This window comes from Pteropus medius, unplaced genomic scaffold, assembly GCF_902729225.1.
Source record: "Pteropus medius unplaced genomic scaffold, Ma_sr-lr_union100, whole genome shotgun sequence".
In the NCBI taxonomy this organism is placed as follows: Eukaryota; Metazoa; Chordata; class Mammalia; order Chiroptera; family Pteropodidae; genus Pteropus; species Pteropus medius.
This window is the reverse complement of record NW_024344240.1, coordinates 25,129,216-25,149,186: the sequence shown is the minus strand read 5'-3', so window position 1 is coordinate 25,149,186 and position 19,971 is coordinate 25,129,216. Positions and strand designations below refer to the sequence as shown.

The 19,971-nt window shown below is 45.2% G+C and overlaps 1 protein-coding gene across 3 annotated transcripts in view; it reads right to left on the bottom strand.

The window, feature by feature from the left end:
• The window catches only part of CACNA1C (calcium voltage-gated channel subunit alpha1 C), a 611,706-nt gene that overhangs the window by 99,339 nt on the left and 492,396 nt on the right, over positions 1 to 19,971 (bottom strand). For all 3 annotated transcript variants that reach the window (XM_039869216.1, XM_039869218.1, XM_039869219.1), the window contains 5 exons: positions 8,593 to 8,800; positions 7,508 to 7,628; positions 5,831 to 5,945; positions 4,937 to 5,057; positions 4,531 to 4,600 (listed from right to left, as the gene is read on the bottom strand). In XM_039869216.1, coding sequence (XP_039725150.1) covers positions 4,531 to 4,600; positions 4,937 to 5,057; positions 5,831 to 5,945; positions 7,508 to 7,628; positions 8,593 to 8,800 — 635 coding nt within the window. The remainder of the gene's footprint in view (positions 1 to 4,530; positions 4,601 to 4,936; positions 5,058 to 5,830; positions 5,946 to 7,507; positions 7,629 to 8,592; positions 8,801 to 19,971) is intronic.

Below are 19,971 nucleotides of genomic sequence, written 5' to 3'. Positions count from 1 at the left end.
GCTGTTATGAAGTTCTACAGCAATCTCCATTCCTGGGGAGAGGCGAGTCAGTGGGTCCATTCAGACACACACCCGCTGAATTCCAGGCATATATGGAAGAGAAAACCATTTCTGAAGGACAAACTCAAATTTGTAAAGGGACAGAAATTTGACAGCATGTGATGCTTTACACGTATTATGTATAAAGAGAAAGGTTGATAGATTAGGAAAAGTGAGGTAAAGTTCATTTTTGGAGCTGGCAGCCGAACCACCTAGGCTCCCACTCCTGAGCACCAGTGGGACCCTTTGGGGTCTTTATTTTCTCTTCTCTGTTCTTGGAGGTTTAAAAGAGTGTGATAAGTGAGGCCCGGCTGCACTGTGGAGTTGCTGCCGCTTTCCAGATGATAGGTTACAGCATTCAAAAGTAAAACCACTGTATATTTCAGTGTAGCCTGGAGTTCTAAAAGGGAATGCATGATTGGTAAGGCACAATGTCCAGAGGGGCGCTGTGCGGGGAGAGTCTGAGAGAAGAGGCTGAGGATGCACTTTCTGCATCCAGTATCTCCTCTTTGCTGGCTCAACTCAAAACCTCAGAGTCACCCTTCATTCTTCGTTCTCTCGCTACCGCTTCTAAGCCATTGATAAGAGCAGTCGGCCCCTCCAGCAAAATGCACCCAAGTCCCACCATTTCTCTGTATCTCCAGCACCATCATCTAGGCCCAAGCTAGATGACTGCAATAGTGTCCCCACTGTCCCAGTACTACTCTTGATCATCTACTGCCTCTTTCCACATGGCACCCAGAATGAGTCATTTAAAGGGTAAGCCAGATATCAGATCATGTCCTGCTCTGCCTGAGGTGTTTCTCCGCTGCATCAGATCAGCCTGAACCTCTCGCACGGCTTTGGAGGCCCTGTGCACCTGCTCTGGCCTAGCCCTGCTCTCATGCCCTAGCCCTGTCCCCCTGCTTCTCTCTGCCCCCAGCACACAGGCCTCTTTGGATTCTTCCACAGTCAAGTGCATTCCGCCGCAGAGATTCTGTACTTGCTAGAAAGCTCTTTCTTCTGATTTCCATACATCTAGTTCCTTTGACTCACTCAGGTTTCAGCCCAAATGTTGCATTCTCAAAAAGGTCTTTACTGACCTACAGCCAAAGCAGCGTCCCAGTAACTGTAACTGTAACACTTGTTGCTCCTTGATGTATCCATTCTGGTTGGTTTGCTTTCTTGCTCCTTGTCTGTCTCCCCACTGAAATGTCAGCTCCAGGAGAGCAGGTGTATCCGGTGCCTGCCACAGTACCCGGCACATAGTAGGTGCTTTCTAAGTAGCTACTAAGTGAATTAATATCTCCAAGGTTTCTTCCAGCTCTGTGCCTATGATAAAAGTATGGTCCTGAAATAAATTCTTCCCTTCAACTCTCCGAATTCTAAGCCCAGTCAGGACCACCCTTCTCCGCAAAGCCTCCCTGACAGCCTCTACTTCACTGCTCTCCTCCTTGAACCCCTTGCAGCAGTTTAATTCTCCCCCATGACATTTGGTGCTGTGCTATCCATTCTTTGGTGTCATTCACGTTTCTTTTTCATGTATACTCATTAATTTTAAGTCCTTAGCAACTCTTAAGAACATGTATTTCACTCAAATAAATTAACCCATTAAATAAAAGCACAACCTTGGCACAAAGCTTTCTTTCCTAGGTGAGTAGATAGTTCTAAAATTTAGTGTATACTAAGCTTGGAAGCTAAAACCAACTGGGGAGCTTTGCAGGACTGACTGGCTTCCGCTGCTGGCCTGTATGGCTGCTCTGCGAATTAGAAGCAGGCCCCTCCTCTGGGTGTTCACACGAGGGCAGGAGCCCTGGCTAGCAGAGTGCAGGATGGAGTTCAGCTCTTACTCGGCCACTCCAATACCCACCTTTGGGAGCAACCTGGACAAGCAAACACAGCAGCCTGGAGAGAGGGGTAATGGCAAAGGGAGAGAGGAAGAAGCAGAGGGGAGCAGGAAGAGAGCATGATATGCGTTCTCTGGCACTGTCCCTTTTCTCTCCAGAAGTCTAATGGAAAGTGAGGCAAGGCGAATGCTCACCAGAGGCACATCCCAAGGGGCATCTGTGCAAAGTGGGCACAGCAGGGGCTAGCTGCCCAGAGGCTGCAAAAGCAGAAGGGGCAGTGGTTGGGAGGACTACGGCAGATCAGGCTCTTGGCCTTTTATGTTTCAGAGGAGAAGCAAGCAGGAAAGAGGTATCGACAAGAATAGAGACAACAGGTCAAGTGACCTCAGGGGGTGTCCTTGGGAGACAGGAGCTGACCCATAGAGGCAGAGCGGGGAACAGGAGGTAGGAGGAGCTGAGAAGCAGAGCTAATTTAGTCTTGGGTGGGAAGCAGCGGGTAGAGGGTAGAGACACCAGCTTTAAAAGCACACTGTCCTTGGGTAAGAAAATGGAAACCAGAGATAGTGAACAAATGGGGGGCCTTAAGAGCTGGCTTTAAAGGCCTAAGTGGTAGTGGTGGGGGAGCTGAGGCAGGACAGCCTCAGTTATCTATGGACCAGACATAGAAGCAGCTTAGAGACCAAGAGAAACAAAGGCCTGGGTATGGAGGAAGGTAGAGAAGGGAGACCACATGATCAGGGAAAAGAATACACACTAAAAAATCTAAAAAATCCTGAGGAATCAGTAGTGTGGGGATAGCTCTTCAGTTTAAAAACAAAACCATTCCAAGAATCCTCAAAGTTGCGTCAACAGAGAGGCCTTTCTATCACGGCCAATAGGGTGACATTAGTAGCCTCAATTAGTCTTTTTTTCCCTTGACCTGCTTCTTTTTGATTTCATTAGAGCAACAAAGAAGAGAAAAGCCATGAGTATATTTATAATACTGAAATTTGAGCTTATTGTCATAGGTGTGTGTCTGCCCCACTGCCGTGTAGAGGGGACAGGTATGGGACTGGCTGCAGCTATGTGGAGGGAGGTGCAGGCAGGTGGGACAGGCTCTGTTCAGGGCCCAGAGAGATTTGTTTTATAACTGTCTTTTTCTTTTGATCCTTAATAATAATAACTCTCCTTATAATAATCCTATGTGTAGAGAGACTCACATGGTGGACCTTCATATCCAGCTTCTACAGGGATTGACAGTCTGCTCAACTTATTTCGTTTATTTTCTCTGCCCTCATTTTTTGAGGATGGAGTATTTTAAAGCAACCTCTAAACATTTTAGACTCTAGCTATAAAAACTTCAGCATTTTAAAAATAGAACTACAATAGAACTACAATGTTATTATACTAACGAGATTAGCCAAAACTATTTAAAATCATTTAGTTCCCAGTCTATATTCAATTTTTCTTCAATTACCTTAAAATTTATTTGTTCATTTAAACTCTAGAATAGGTCCTCCCATTGCATTTGGTCAATATTTCTAGTACATCTTTGAAATTCTGTAACAGTTTCCACCAGATGGGTTTTAAGACTTCAAAAGGCTCGGTGCCTCACACCTGGAAACACCCTGCCTGCTCTTCTGTCCCAAAGTCCCAGGGAGCCCCGTCCGTCCGATTGCCCTTGTAGAGGGAGATGAGAGAATGGGATGACAGCAGGGAGCCCGCTTCCCCAGGACAACAGAAGATGGCTGCTAGTGTCCTTGCAGACAATCCAGCAGAGAACCCGTGGAGGGAATGCAAAAAGGAAAACCTAGCTTTGCTCATAAATGTGGAAGATTGTTAGCTACCTAACATGGTCACTAACCCAGATACAGCCTAAAACACACAGAAATGTCAGTATGCTCAACAGTCCCTTTATGTAATTGACTGCAAACTTGAAGCTGGTGATAATACCTGCAATTCTGGGTAAAAGGAAGGCAGGCCCAGGGATGGTACAGGATATGGAGTTTCATGAGGCAGAGAAGTGAATCCCCGAGGGAGGCTGAAGGAACTCTGACATGAAAACCCTCTCAAAGGAGACTGCTTGCCAATTTACATATTGAGTAGAAATGGAGAAGACTGAGTTGGTACCAGCTCTCCTTATAATAAGAGACCAGGCAGCATTTTACAAAGCAACAAGTGGGACATCTGTGGTTGCAGCTGTCCTTGTACTCAGCACTGCCTCCTAAGTAAGGGCAAGACAGATTTGGAATTTACTATTATTATTTAGTGAGCATAATGCTGCAACACATGTTATACTAATAAGTTACATAAATTAATAATGATTTTACAACATAGGATATAATAAAACCTTAAATGTATACAAGATCCATCTTCCAAAGGACACAAAAGCTCTGCTCAAACACAATTTATTTAATCTTATTATTTTATTTAATCTTATTAATTTATTTGATCTTACTATTATTATGAGGAAACCAGGAGCAGAGTTTTCCCCCAGATGGTAATTGGTAATCGTCTTGGTACAGAGACAAGAGACATTTAGTAATGCAAGAAATTGCAGTCTCTGCCTTGTAGAGAAAAATTGCAACCATCAGTCCCTAATACATGGCTAACTTCCATACGGCTTTAGAACTTGGATCTCTACCCTCCAACCTCCCATCTCAGGGTTAGGCAGTGAGACTGGTACCTGTAGTTTCTGGGTTGGGGTAGGCACTCTTATCCTCATTTTCATTGGGCTGGAGGTCATCCATGTTGATCTAGGTAGCCAAGGGGGAGGAGGCAGAATCCAGTTAGATATATTCCATAGTTTTAGAGAATTGGAGTAGCCCTGAAACTGAGTTATAGTCAGTGGCTGAGCTGTTGACTCAAAAATATATCCTGTTACTTTGCACGGACCGTTCAAGACATTAATAGAAGACCGGGATCCAACCCTTCTGCCTGCTCTTCACGTCCCTAAGCTCTCCTGCTCAACCCTTGCCGGCTTTACTCTGCGTCTCTTTCCGTTCTTGCTCCTTCCGTGGGGATCTGGCCTGGGAAGTCTGCCTTCTTTCAGCAAGGGCTCCCCTAGTTCCTGGGCCGAGACGGTGCCTCACCTTGGTGGTGGGTGGGGACTCTCCATCGGCTGTAATGGATTTCAGCTCAATTTTCTCCTCCTTGGTCTCCTCCACTGCCGGCTTCTCTATCACCTCTTGTTTCTTCTCTGGGCTGGCAGTCCTGGCCGGTCAGCAGGAGTAAAAAATAAAGGGATGTTTACTGGAGTGATAGGGAACCACCCTGTGGTCTGCCGGGGGCCAGTGAGAGCAGATTCCCCGGGCCTACATCCACCTTCCTTCACCCAGGGCACATGCCATGTTTGGCTTGATCACAAATGCTATTAGGTCAGGCCCAGGATCCAGGCACCTGGTCACACCTTGCCCTGTCTGGCACTCGGTTGGCCTGCTCCAGTCCATCTAAATCAGAGAAAGGTTCTGGATCTCATTCAGGATTGGCTCCTGGAGAACTCTGTTCAGTACCCAGCAGATGTATAGCCTATGATAGCCCTGTCTAGACAATGATGGAGGACAACATAGAGCCCTATTTCACCTTCTTAACACCAGAGACAAATTACAAAACAGTGAGGAGGAATCTGTCTTTCAGCAGGAGCTGTATTTTTCCTCTGAGTTGCTGCCTACCCCCACTCCCCATCCTTTGCTCCCATTACCTATGATGACCTTTCTTCTCAAAAGAGAATTCCCCAACTTCTTAGATAGGTGGGGAAATGTGACACCTTCGCAGAGACTGTAATTCATGGTGGTCTCTACTTTAGAGCAATGCCTAGGAATTAGGAGAGAGGTCCAATCTACTCTAGGACACTGCAAACCCAGTGCCCTTCTGGGAGGGACGGAGGCCAACAGAGGCCATGCCCACCCCTTTCTTTACCACCAGTGGGGATGGCATTTCAGAACGAGGCCCTGAGACCCTGGGCCTGACTCAGCTTAGAGGGTTACCTGGCAAGCTTCTTCCTCTCTTTCTCTTCTTCTTCCTCCTTTTGGGCAGATGTGAGGCTCTCAGCATCAGCCAGGTTGTCCACAGCAATGGCCAAGAACACATTCAGTAGGATATCTGTTTGTGTCCATTCTTAAAGAAAACGACCCTTGGCCTTGGGGTTTTCAGTGGGCATAGGGGACAGGGAGGGTGCAGGACATGCAGGGGTAGAGTTCCCCACAGAGAGAGCTCAATGGTGACTCACTTTGAGGGGTTCTGAGCCCAGGGGTGTCCCGTTTCCGCCCCTTTCCCTCCCCATCACCCTACTGGCTGCCTGGAGTTTTCTAAGGCTGAGCAGGTTAGCTTGCAGGCTAGAGTGGGGAGGGAGTGCGGCAGCGAGCCCGGCCTTGCTCTTTAATTGCTGGGTTTCATTACTGGTTTCCCCACAGAGATGACTGGCTATAATTGACATTATAAACAGCACTGTCTCTAGCAGAATGCAGCATGTTCTTAAGAGCTGTTCATTACAACTGGGAACTGAGGAGGCAGCCTGACATCTCTGCCAACTCTTAATGTGAGCCATGCATACAGGGTCCAGTGGAGCTGGCCAAAACTTGGATGCTCTTAATTGAAGCAGCTGTTTGTCCTTTTCTCCTCTCTGCATCCCCAACCTTGAATGGAAATACTGTGGGTCAGATAACTGCAGAATCAAAGAAAGTATAGCTGAAAGAGGTCTTAACATTTGTTAAGTCTGACCTCAGCCCCCAGGTACCCAACAGTCATACCATTTCACACACAGAAAAATCACATCCCAAGGGGTTGAGGGCTTGCCCAAGGTGCTGCTAGATACCTGCCCTTGGGCCTTACCCCCTCAAACCTCAGAGTGACCCGTTAAATAGTGGGCACTATTATTTTATCATCCCAGTTTACAGAGACCAAGGGTGGAGAACCTTTCCTTCCCTGAGGTCACGCTGCCCGTCTTTGGGACCAGTGTCCATGCTTTCTGCACTACATTAAGCTGCAATTTAAACTTAAATCTTGGGCCAGAGCTGCTTTCACTTTACCACCTGACTCTGCATACAACCTTCACAGGTTTGTGACCAGGGGAGAAGACTGCCTGCATTTGAGATCCAGAAAGACTGCCCATGGATTTGTCAGGTCTGCTTGGCGAAGCCCATCCAGCTCTGCCTGTGACTAAAGTCCCAGAGAGAGGCTTCAGAGGGCGGGACACTGACCAGAAAGCAGGGAGGAGAGATGAAGGTCATTTCAAGGCTGAGGCTTTGTCAACTAAGCCTCTTATCTCCATCAGATGTGGCAACACAGGGCAGCCAGGGCTTCTAATCCAGGTGCGTTCACATAGGAGCTTAAGTGAGTGGCTGCACGCCACCACGCCAGGGGGTGTTGCTCACACAGACACTCCTCCTGGAGTCAGGCAACACTGTGGCCACAGCTGTACAGGAAGATGAACTTACAAGATGAATTTGGCTTCCACCAAGACCCACCTCCAACTAAGGTGGTTCTGGGCTGGGAACTGTTTTCTCCCCCAGAGCATACTTTCCCCCACTTGCCTGGGTGCTCTGTGGGTGGGCAACCATAGTTCTTAGGCCTGACTTTGGACCTTCGGGCACACCTATTTGGCATCGTGCTGTAGGCTAAGGGAGGGTGGGCAGCAGGGGTGAGAGGGCAGGCGCAAAGGATACAGTTTCCACAGATGAAGAGGATGATGAAGTAAATACAGACTAACATCCCTGGAAAAGAGGGGCCGCCATAAGCCATGATCCCATCATACATCACCGAATTCCAGTCCTCCCCGGTCAGGATCTGAATGACACATTCCCACCAATAAGGGACACAGCGTTAGACCAACAGCAAACCCCAAAACTCCCCTGCCCTGCCCCACTACATTAATAAAGATGCCTGAAATCTCTTTCCACCTCTATCCCTCCTTCTGGCCCCAAGTTCTCCTCCCAGGGGCTCTGAGCTATTGACTTGGCAATTTGTTCCTAACCTAGGAGACAAAGTGCATGGCCACTGGCATACTATTATTTGAGGAGTGACTGACTGAAAAGGTTTTCCCGGTCAAAATACTTCCTATATCCACATACGGTACATGAGATGGCCATCACTAGCCATTCCTTAAATTAAGGCATTAAGGGCCCCTTTACAAATGTGAAATGCAGTCATTGAGCGAGTAATACATGACCGGTTCTCCCCAAACATTGGTTGGCTGGGTATCATCTTTAAGATTTTGGCAACATCTACACATTATTCATTTTTATGTATATCAATCTACTTTTAAACTCGATGAGTGCTACTTTAGCTTTGCCCTAAACCAAAATATCTATGAAATCACAAATTTGATGGGCTAGTTATATTTTTTTCTAGGGATAAGCGTGGTGGGTAGGAAAGATAGAGCACTATCCTCCCCTTCCCCGACAAGAGCAACCTGCTTTTATTTGTTTATATTTTGGCCTTTCATGTAGAATTTATTTGAATGAAGGGTTGGTTCTGTGGCTAAGAAAAAGTTTATAAACCTCTCAATTAGATCTTTTTTCAATGGTCCATCCAGCAGTGGGATTCCATGGACCCTGGGGGTAGGGGAAACTATAAAAAGAACTCAAGGCTCTCCCAGCCATGGGCCCCCATGGCTGATCTAGCTGGCTTTGGCTGCCCAGTGCGAGGGTGAAGCTTCCCACCACCTTGTCGAGGCTCCTTCTTCCTGCTCCCCTTCCCCCACCACTTGACCACCCTTCTGGCCATAATCCCAACAGAGGAGAGTCCGTACCTGAAACACAGTGAGGAGGGACTGGGGAAAGTTATCAAATGTACTCCTCCGGGTCTGCATCTCATCAAAGTTGAACTTTCCTCCAAAGAGCTGCATTCCCAGGAGGGAGAAGATGATGATGAAGAGGAAGAGAAGCAGCAGCAGGGAGGCAATGGAGCGCACGGAGTTCAGCAACGATGCCACCAGGTTGCTTAAGGAGTTCCAGTACCTGAGGACCAACATGAGGGATCAGCGTCCTTCCGAGCTTTCCTTCACTTCACCCCTTATTCATATGCCCACTAGAGAGTTTAAGATAAATTTCAGCTTCCTCTTCTTTTCTGGGCCCCAAATTACAGCTATACTGGGAGGCAGCGAGGTGTGAATTGGGCTGGTAAGCTCTCTGTTAGAGTGCAGCTAGTTGATTCAAGGTCCCAGGATCAACAATGTGCACTGGAGAAGAGACAGAGCTTAGGAGTCAGAAGCCTGCATTCTGACCCAGCTCTGCCAGTTGCTAGCTGTGTGTGCCTTTGGACAAGTCACTTAACTTCCCTTCTTTCTGTCTCCCTATCTGAAAAGACAGAGACAACAGTGGCACACACTTCATTAGTTTATTGAGAGGATTGGATTGCATGAGATAATCCAAAAAAAAAAAAAAGTCCCCAGTATAGTACCTGGTGCACAGTCCATAAAGGTTGGTTATTGTTGTTGTTGCTATTGGTCTTTATACAGAAAAACACTCTTTTTCCTCCATAAATGCTGCCCTCAGCCTAGCCCAGGTAGCAGCTGTCCAGCAGGGGCATGCGTTAGTTAGGTCACCCATGGGTAAGAGAGGGTATGTGGCTTAGCACAATTTCTCAAATTTACCCTATCCAAAGAATTTTTTTTTTAAAGCTTCTCTTCTGAAGATCCTGATTCAGTAGCTATAATTTGGGGCCCAGAAACCTGTATTTTTAACAAGCATCCCAGAGGATTCTGATAAGCAGGCAAGTTTGGGAAAACCTGTCCTACCCATAGAGACAGGTCTGGGCCGACAGGCTGTTGGTGAGGCTCCTTGGAGAAGAGGCCCCCACTTCGTATAGTCACCCACTTTCGTTCTACTGTAAATACACAGAGGTCCTTCATTATAGCCTGGGGAAAACCCTTTTCCCTTGGGAAAGGGGTGGGGGCCTACTAATGGCTGTTGGATGTGGCTTGGTACCTGTGAAAGGGTTGGTTCAGGAAAAGGAGATGCCCTGTAGCAAAAGGGACACAGCTCCGGCCTGGAGCAAGAGCAAGAGCAGAGAAATTGGGAATCCCTGCCGTCCCTCTGGCCTCGCTGCCTCCCAGGTCACGGTCTGGAGTTCCTCCACCTCACACCCCCCCAGCTGATCACCACATATGTAGTGAATTTTTTTGCTGCCTAAGAGAGTGAGATGCGAACCACCCCCATTATAGCCTCACAGCTGCACTCCCCGCCTGGCATGTCTCTCCAGAGAACCGTTCCATATTAAGTGACAGAAGCAGATGGGCCAACAGTTTGGATGTAAACATGAACTCCTTCCCAACCTGGAGCTTTTAATGCTCCTTTCTCCTTCACAAATTCAGCCTTTCTCCACCTCTCTTTTGCCTGCCAGTCACACTCCCTCTGTTTGCTGAATATTAATATACATTTAGTTGTATCTGTTCTATAAATGCTCTTAAGTGTTTTTCATTTGTGACAGTCTTGTCTCACTCATTGGCTCTGAGTTCTCAAGGGCAGAGACTAGAGTTTTTTTCGTCTATTCTCTCCATCTCTGTCCCCAAATAAATTCTGTCTAATCCAGTACATGTGATGGACAGCCTGGTGCCCCAGTAGGCTAGAGGTTGCAATAATCATTCTGTTTAAAGCAAGAAGAGAGAGAACCTCTCCAGGGCTAGAACACCCTTCCCTCTTTCATCTAAAGCAGAATTCCTAAATGTGCTAAAGATGAAACTGCTGAGGAGAGTGACCGTTTTCTAAATACTGACTCCCAGGCCACCGCCTGGAAACATGAAATCATAATCTCTGGTGCTGAGCCTAGTGTGATTTTCATGCAACCACTCCAACACTTGCCAGTCAACTGGTGTTTAGGGACCAATAACTTTAGAGCATATTTATAACAAGATTTTCCAATTGTATCAGAAGAGAGTGTGTCTGCACGTGGACTAAGGTCATTGAGCCCCCTGGAGTTCCTCTGTGTGTTCGACTACCAGGGAATCTTCTGGAAAAGTCTTATTGGCCATGGAACTTGGAGTAATTTTCATGAGGCACATGGACAAACCATGCTTACAACTGAGGTTCAGAGATATTTGACAGCCACAGGAACCCTAAGGAGGCCCCAGACTCGAGAGAGACAGTCACCATGCATGGGGAGAGCTTTGGCAGAGTGGAGCAGACTAGGAGGCAGAGTAGGCGGTAATGGAGGAGGAGCCCCTCGAGTGTAGGGGTTCTGGGGAAGCAGAGGCTGTGGCAGAGAAAGAGACTGGGTCATCCGGTGAGGGAGAGCTCTTCTGGAAACGTTGGGCATGAAGGATGGCAGACGGTGAGGAATCTAGGGGGCCTGTGTGTGGAGCAGGTGTAAGAGCTGTGATGGTCAAGAGGGGCCAGCAGTGGGTGGAACATTTGATTAAAAGTGAGCGCTCTTGTCTCACACTTGCCCATGTATCCTGCCTCCCCACCCCAGGGGTGTCCCAGGAAAGTCTGCACTTCTCTTAGTCAATCAGGAGGTTTTGTGGTGTGATAGAACCCCTAATTCTCCACCCATCATCTTCCTCACAGTAGATGACAACTGTAGTTTCCGGCTCAAGCCATACCCTGAAGTTATCCTTTGCAGCTCTCTCTCACACCTCATATCAGCGTATCCTGTGGCTCCATCTTCAAAGCGAAGCCTGAATTTGGCCACTTACCACCACTCTCAACCAGCCCGAGCCACCAGCATCTCTGTTCTGGATTTCCGCCTCCTAAGATTTGCCCTGCTTTGACCCTTGCTCCCTACAGCTATTCATACCACATACATCTCAGGTATAAAGCCTTCAAATGTACCACTTTCATTCTTTTTTTTTTTTAAAGAATAGTAATGGGTTAAAACATATTAAAAACCAATCTAAATCTACTGACATGAAAAAGTAGGGTAAGGGGTGCTATGGGAGAAAAAAAGGGGTGCTTTCTTTATAGAATTATCAAATAGATAATATGAATGAATGATAGAATTAGAAAATCACCATTTTGCAGCAGTAGCCAATTCAGGTAAAGATCATCATGGATGCTAAAACCATTGGGTGAAAGGTCATTGGGGAATAGGGTATTCATAGTCTCAAAATATCACTCCATAGATTACTTATTAGTTACAAGGGAAAGGGTACCGTAACATGGAGAAATCGGACACGCACCCGTGAACTGACAGTGCATACTTCCTGATGTAACATAGTGGGAAGACACAACGTCATCTATGTTCCCCACACCACAGCCTCAGGACACACCAAGCCTCATCTCAGCCTTAAGCCTCCGAAAGACTTCCCATCGGAAGGCCTAACGGCTCCTGCGGAGTTGGCCCCCACTGCCTCCAGGACCTTGTCTCTTCCTACTCTCCTGCCTCGTTCTCTAGCCCTCTGGCCTCCTCACTGTCCCTCTTCCCTCTGCATGTGCTGCTGCCCTGGCCCCTTCAGTCTTTGCTCTGCAGAGCTCTCCCCCCGAACCCTGCATGACTCAGTCCTTCATTCTCTGCAAGCCTCTACCCAAATGTCCCCTTTCCAGAGAGGTCCTCTCTGACCACCACTCTATCCCTTATCCCTCCTTTTTTATATACTCGTAACCACCAGCCACCAGAATGTAAGGTCTGTGGGAACAGGGAATTCACCTGCTTTTTTCAAATCTTTAGTGCTCAGAACAGTGCCCAACCCAAAGGAGGTGACCAACGAATATTTTGTTGAACGAATGATTGACTCTATTATAAATGTGACACATTTGTATTTACTGAAGGGAAAGGCAAGAGGACACGGGGTTAAATAGATGCTTCTCTGTGCATGGTGTGACAGGGTGAGGAGGTGGGACCTCTCACACACACACGCACACTTTACCTCACTGCGAGGAGCAGCTATTTGCACTTCCCCCGTATCATTTCTTTTCCTGTCGCTTCCCTAAACTCATGAGCAAAGTTTCTGAGATTCCTGACTATTCTATTGCCAGACCACATATCAAACTACTACATAGCTAGAGAACAGATTGATGGTTGCCAGAGGCGGGGTGAGTGGGGTAGGTGGGCGAAGGGGGTGGTCAAAAGGTACAAATTCATTATAAATCAGACATGAGTATGTAATGTACAGCATGGTGACTATAGTTAAGAATACTGTATTGCATATTTGAAAGTTGCTAAAAGAGTTAAATCTTTAAAATTCTCTCATCACAAGAAAGAATTTTTTGTAACTATGTATGTGATGGATGTTAATTAGACTTATTGTGGTGATTATTATAGTAGTCCCCCCATACCTTTGGGGGGTACATTCCAAGACCCACCCCTCACCCCGGTCAATGCCTGAAACTACAGATAGTACTGGACCTTATATATACCTTATATATGTTTTTCTTATGCATAAGTACACTTAGGGCTTTTTTTTTCCTGGCATATCCAAGTTGTCAGCATCACCACTCTTGAGCTTTGGGACCATTATTAAGTAAAATCAGGGGGACTTGAACACAAGCATGGTAATACTATGACAGTTGATCTGATAACGAAGATGGCTACTAAGTGCCTAAAAGGTGGGGAGCATATACAGTGTGGAGACGCTGGACAAAGGCATGATTTACTTCCCGGACTGGACAGAGCAGGACGGCACAATATTTCATTATGCTACTCAAAATAGCATGCGATTTAAAACTTATAAACTATTTCTAGAATTTTTCATTTAATATTTTCAAGATCATGGTTGACCACAGGTAACTGAAACTACAGAAACCAAGGATAAGGGGGACTACTGTATATACAAATATCAAATCATTATGTTGTATACCTGAAACTAACATAATGTTATATGTCAACTATAACTCAATATGAAAAAACAGAAATTAAAAAAACGATTATGTATAGATTTGCCCTACGGAGAACAGGGTTGCTGTGGCTTTGAGATCGTTGGGGTAAGATTTCCAGATGAGCACTGTGAACATGTGTCTCCCTCTGGAAAGAACTCCAATCCAAACCCAAGGCCACAGGCTTGAAGGCATGAGCCAGCCTTTGTTTAAGAGACAAACTGCAGCCAGGCACACCTGCTCACCCTCCTCATGAAAACCGCCTGGCTGAACGGACACTGCACTTTGGACCAGTCACGCAGGTAAGATATGGTTAGGATGCATGGTGATCATCGTTGTTAATGCTGTTTGCCTTCAAACCCCTGTTGCTTTCCATTCAACAGGAGCAGGAGCAGGAACAGGTCTGCTTGAGGCTGGCCTGCTCCTTTGAGCAGGATTAAAAGAGCCGAGCTGGTGCCAGTGGCCTGGCATCATGAGGGCATCCAGCTTGTTGAACAGAAGGCTGTCCATCTCTCACATGCATGTGACTGGAGAGGTTTCATGTGCTCTCTAAAGACTGAGACAAAGGAATTGTTGAAGTGATGTTGTGGCAAAGGACACTAACAGGGCTCAGAGGATAAGGCTGGGTTTGGAGCTGGGCATGTGGGCCGACAGCAGGGTAGAGTGCGAGAGCCTTGTTATTAATATCTATGAGATTTGCAGGGGCCAGGTGGCAGCCTCTGGGCAGGGTGACATGAAATACCATTTAAACAAAATGGCTGGCAGTCCTGCAGATCCTCAAACTCTCTCTTCCTTAATGTTAACCTGATTCTCGATGGCTGTTACTGCTATGGCCTGAAGATCTAATGATGTCTCAGGTCCCAGAATCATTCTCCTTTTTAGAAACATTAGCCAGTGGTAAACTAGAGGGGTTAATGGCACATTCACAATCAACTGAGGTTTTTATTCCAATTAATTAAAACTATAAAGTACATATACATGCCAAAAAAGAAAAAGCTGTGGAGAAAAGTGAGCAGCTGCAGAACAAAGTATTTAATGTTTTGGACCTCATAGCAGAGCTGAGGAAAATTAAGCACTCTCTCTTCAGCACAATGAGCACAAGTTTCCACATACGCAGAAGTCTATATCCAGAATGTGGGGACTCACAGCCCTCGAAGCACAAGACAGCTTTAGAGGGTCACCCTACCCACCCCCCACCCTCCTCAGACACTCCACCTGCATGGTTATCCTTGGGATCTACTTTTCTTTTCAGTTCTCCTGTGGCTCTGAATTATTCTCCCCAAAGTGTGTCTTTGCCTGCTCCGTCCCCCATCAGACCCACTGCCTTCTCCTTAAAGTAGGGTGTATGTGAGGGCTTTTGACCTGATCATTTTCTTTGTCACCCAAACTCTCTCTCTTGCTGAGCCTGGCTTCACTTTTGTTACTGCCTCCCTTGGTTTAAGTTGCTATCATCAATTCAGGGGTACTTGTATCTCCATCGCTCTCTCTGCTCTGAGTCTGCCCCTGGTTTGGGTCCTATGGAATTCTCCCTTCTCGACAACAGAACATGGCCTGAGCCTTGCTTGAACTGGAACTTTCATCTTGTGAACTTTTCACTTCAAATAGCTCAGGGCCGGGACCTTTACATTCTAGGTATGGAGCAGAGCACCGAGCTTGCTTTAAATAAAAGATCTTCACAATAATAGTACCAATAGCTTTGAGTGCTTTGAAAACGCTCCACTCTACTTCCCTTCTGTTCCAGACAGGGTCATAACTAAATTTATACCTGTCCCAACTGTTCTTGTCATGAGGGGTAAAAAAAAAATCCTCTTTGTGTTGGTGGTAGTGATCTATTGTTGGTAGAATGTTTATAAAGCAAATTTTGTGTAGTAACTCTGTGGGGTAGGCTTCTGTACACCGTCCCTGAGGGCGGGAGTGGGAGGGACAGGAGGGAGGAGGAATGTGGTCCTGTGAGATAACTTGGGGAAACCGTTAGAATCATCAGTGAGAAACTCAGCCTTGACCTTGCCTCTCCCTGAACCAGCCACAGTGACATCTGCGTGGGTGTGCAAGGACCAACGTTCCACTAAAGCTAGGCCCTGGTTCCATGGACCCCGGGAACTGGGTAGATGCCAGATATACCTCTTTAATAGTGGCCCTAATGAACTCTGAGCCTCTGTAAGGCCTGAGAAGAGTAGGGGGCTAGGAGGTGGTGGGGAGGGTGGGGGCAGGGTAGGGATGGATCCGATGATTTTGGCCACTTCCTGGTAAGGAAATGCAGACATTTAGAGCCTAGGGGATCTATAAAAGGCTCTCACTTCAGGGCTGTATGGAGTCCCATATGTGGTCACAATTTACCAGTAAATCTGTCTATGCCGAGTCAGCACAATTTCACATTTTAGGGCTTGGGAAGGAAGCCTCAGGGGAGGAGCAGTAGGAAAAAGAAAGAGATTTAAGGTTTAAGAGGGAAAACAGCAAAGGCTGGAGGGATTTGGGTGCACTTAAAAACTGACTGTATAAAAAAGGAGATGTAATTAGTAAACTGCAATTACATCCAGATTTAATCTAATTGAAGCTCTTCTTCCTCCCCATATATCAGACTGGGCTAACAAAGAGTAGATAAACTAGATATCAGAACTCAGCAACATTTAGATCCCCATAGTGCTTCAAAGTAGGAGAAAGAATGCAATCCAGCAGGTGGCTGGAAGGCCCAGTGTCATGGGTAATGTCCCCACAGACGACAAAGATTTTGGCCAGGTCCTTGCCTCTCTGTCCTTGGGGGATCGGAATGTTCTCTTCTCTATTCTTTCCTGTTCTGGGACTTCCTGCTCATAATATGATGAACACTCAGACATCAATTGACCTACAGTTTAGTTTTAAAAAAATTTTTTATGAGACCCATAGGTAAATGATTTTGGTAACACAGTATATTTCCTCAGGTATTCTCAAATTTTCACAATATACAAAAAATGTAAGCATGTTAATAATTAATTTTCATCATCTACTATATTCATACCCCAAAGACCCCCTTCAGGCAGCATGGTGGATGGTAAGTCCACCCCATTCTTGCCCATTCATAAAAGCATTCAGGAAGGCAAAGAGGGAGGGTGTTACAGGAACAATATTGCATTTATTTGTATTTATTTTTTTAACTCTTTTCTCATTTGTCCCGAGATAACTCATGGAATACAGTCCTAACCTTACTCCCAAAATTTGCAATGAAATATCTCATTTTTATTATTATGTTTGCGTCACTCTAGTGTATCAATAATCTTTGGAAACAAATGACATTGTTCTATTTATAGTATTGTTTTTAGTAGTTCAATAGCTGAAAATATCAAATCCTAGAAAACGTAGCATTCCTATGTGAGCTGCACGTTTTCTTTTCTAAATGAGAAAAGGGTTTTAAAAGGAAACCATTTATGAATTTTGGTATCTTAGCTCTTAGTAATAGGAAATTTCCTCGTAGACACTGTTCAACTGCTCTGGGTATAGTGATGCGTCATGATGTCATGGTTGAGGCCATTGGTCTAGATCAGTATTTCCAGCTCTTAGACTCCAGGGCCTGGGTGGCAGGGAGCAACTTGGAATTGTAGGATAGAATCCACGAATTCATGCACACGCCAAGCACTACAGCATTTTAAATAAATAGCCTGTCTTGAATTTATGTTACCGCCCTTCAAAGGTATATAGGTGTGTAGAAATTAATAAAATTCACGTTAATTTAAAAACTGCTGAATTCATAGTAGCTCTTTATCATTATGTGTTTTCTCAGTCAAGAACTATCAAAAGTACAATCTTAACATGGTTGGAGCTTCAGTATAGAGAAGAGAGTGGAGATGGAAGAATCAAGGTTTCCAATTAGATATGAAGGCTTGTCTTTTTAGGCAAGAAAGTAGACAAAGGACAGCAGCAGAAAATTAGGCCAGTGTTTCTCAAAGTGAGGTCATTGGACCACCAGCACAAAACCGTCCAGGAATTGCTGGTCAGATCTCTAGAGGTGAGGTCCCTAACGAGGTCTCCTAATGAGTTCGACTAAGTTTGAGAATCATGATCGATGGTTCAGAATACACAGTAAAAAAGTGGTTGTGAGACATCACAAAGTATTCTCCAAGAGATTTTAAAAGATGGGGAAGAAATACACTTGTTTGTCGGCAGGACCATGCACAGACAAACCATCTCAAGGGACCCCAATGGCTGCTCCCATCCCATATTTTTGGCATTTTTTTGGCCTATTGGAGACAAGGTTCAGAGGGAGCATGGGACTCCCCAACACAGTTAGTCTTTCTGTTGTTTTCCAAAAGCCCCCAGAGGGTATGGAGACTGGAAACAGGAAGATGATGGCCTTTGCCAAAGTGCTTCCAATTAGATAATGAATTTATTCTGTTTATAGAGTTTACAGAAATCTGAAAATAACACTAATCTTTCTTGTGGAGAGACTTTGGGAAGCTCTCTGATAAAGACAGATTTAAGGAAATAAATTCTTGGCAATAGTTTCAGATTAGAAATAGATAAATTATTGATTAAAAATAGAATGAATGTTAAATCTTTTCAAGATGCTATGACATTATCTAGGGACAAAATTCTTTCTTACAGGAATTTAAAATACAAACCAACAAAAACAAAACCCCAAACATATGAACTTTTGAAAATTATTTAAGAGGCACTACAAACTCCAAATTAAAAATAGCTTTTACCAAGACCTCAGGAAGAGAAAGTAGAATAAGCAATTCTCTAACACCAAGAATCGGTATGCTAAAAATCCCTTAAGTCCCGTCATAGATGACAAGACAGTTTAGCTAACTCTGCAGTTCATCGTCATGAACTGCACTGAACTTGAAGCTGGGACCTGAAGTCAGTCAGACAGACTTGCCTTTTAATGCCAGCTTTGCCCCTTTGTGTGGCCTTGGCCAAGCAACTTAACTCTTTAAGCCATAGTTTTCTCATCTGCAAAATGGGAGTGATGATAATAGTAGTCTCTCCTCAACCTCTCTTATAGGTAATTGTGAGGATTAATGGAGCAAACACATGTGAGCATTAGAATCACACTATCTGGCATGTGAGCATTAGAATCACACTATCTGGCATATTAAGCATTGATGCATGTTAACAATGATTGTTATTATATTTCTACTACTTTTATTTAAACCAAGAATTTTCTGTAATGCCAAGATATTTAGGATATTCAAGAGAAGCTCTTTTTTTTTTGGTGGGTGGCAGGGGAGGGGGGCAGAGGGACGGGGTGGTTGCTCAGGAGTGTTAAACTTGTACATTTAAATTCTACAAATACTTTGAGTCTGTCTGATATTAAACCTTCCTCAGGGGTGCTCTCTTGTTCCCAATCCCCACAGCAGGACTTGACCCATAGTATGTACACAGTGGATAAACAAATAAAAGTAAGGGAGCGTGTATGTATAGACCACCATTAGCTCTTCTCTCCTTCTTCCTTCTCCTAATAAGGACAATTATAATTAGATTAATAACGTGTGCCCCAGCTGTTGAGTGCCTCCTGTGCCTGGCACTGAACTGAACACTTTAATAATAAATGCCTTACCCTAGACAACACCACAGGGACAAGTGTGTGCGGAGTGGTTGCTGAGTGCGCTGTGAAGAGAACAGTAGCACCTCAGGATGCTTTGTGAGCCCTGAGTCACTCCCTCAGTCATGCTCAGAGCACTCTGAGCAGGGCGGGGGCAGTTACCTCGGATCCTTGACTGGAATACATCCACCCCACCCCCTTTATTTCCAGCACAATCCAACTGATGGTTTCAGGGTTCCTATTATCAGCCAGGCCCCCAAAGCAGAGATTCTTCAGAAGGATTGTACCTCTAGGGGGCACAGTTTGAACCCCTTCCCCTCCAGGTGTTTTTGATATGTCCATCTAAGTTTGGCCATGACCCACAGTGAGAAAGATATATTATACTGCAGCTCAGATATATATGTCAAAGATTTTTATGAAACGATGCGTACATTCATGTGAGGCCTTCTGATATTCCTATTTTACTTCATTCTTTCATTAAAACTGAGAATTTGGAGAAATTGGAACCTTTATATATCACCGGTGAGAATGTAAAATGGCTTAGTCTCTTTGGAAAAGTTTGATGTTTCTTCAAAATCTGAGATAAAGAGTTATCAAATGACCTGGAAATTTGAAATACTTACTGCTAAGCATATATCCAGGAGCATGAAATACACTCATACAAAAACTTGAACATCAGTGCTTCATAGCTGCATTATTCATACTAGCCAAAAGGTAGAAATAAACCAAATGTCTACCAGCAGATGAATGGATAAACAAAATGGGATATATTCTCATATAGTGGAATATTATTGAGCCATAGAAAGGAATGAAGTACTGATACATGATACAAACCGGGGGAAACTTGAAACCATTATGCCAG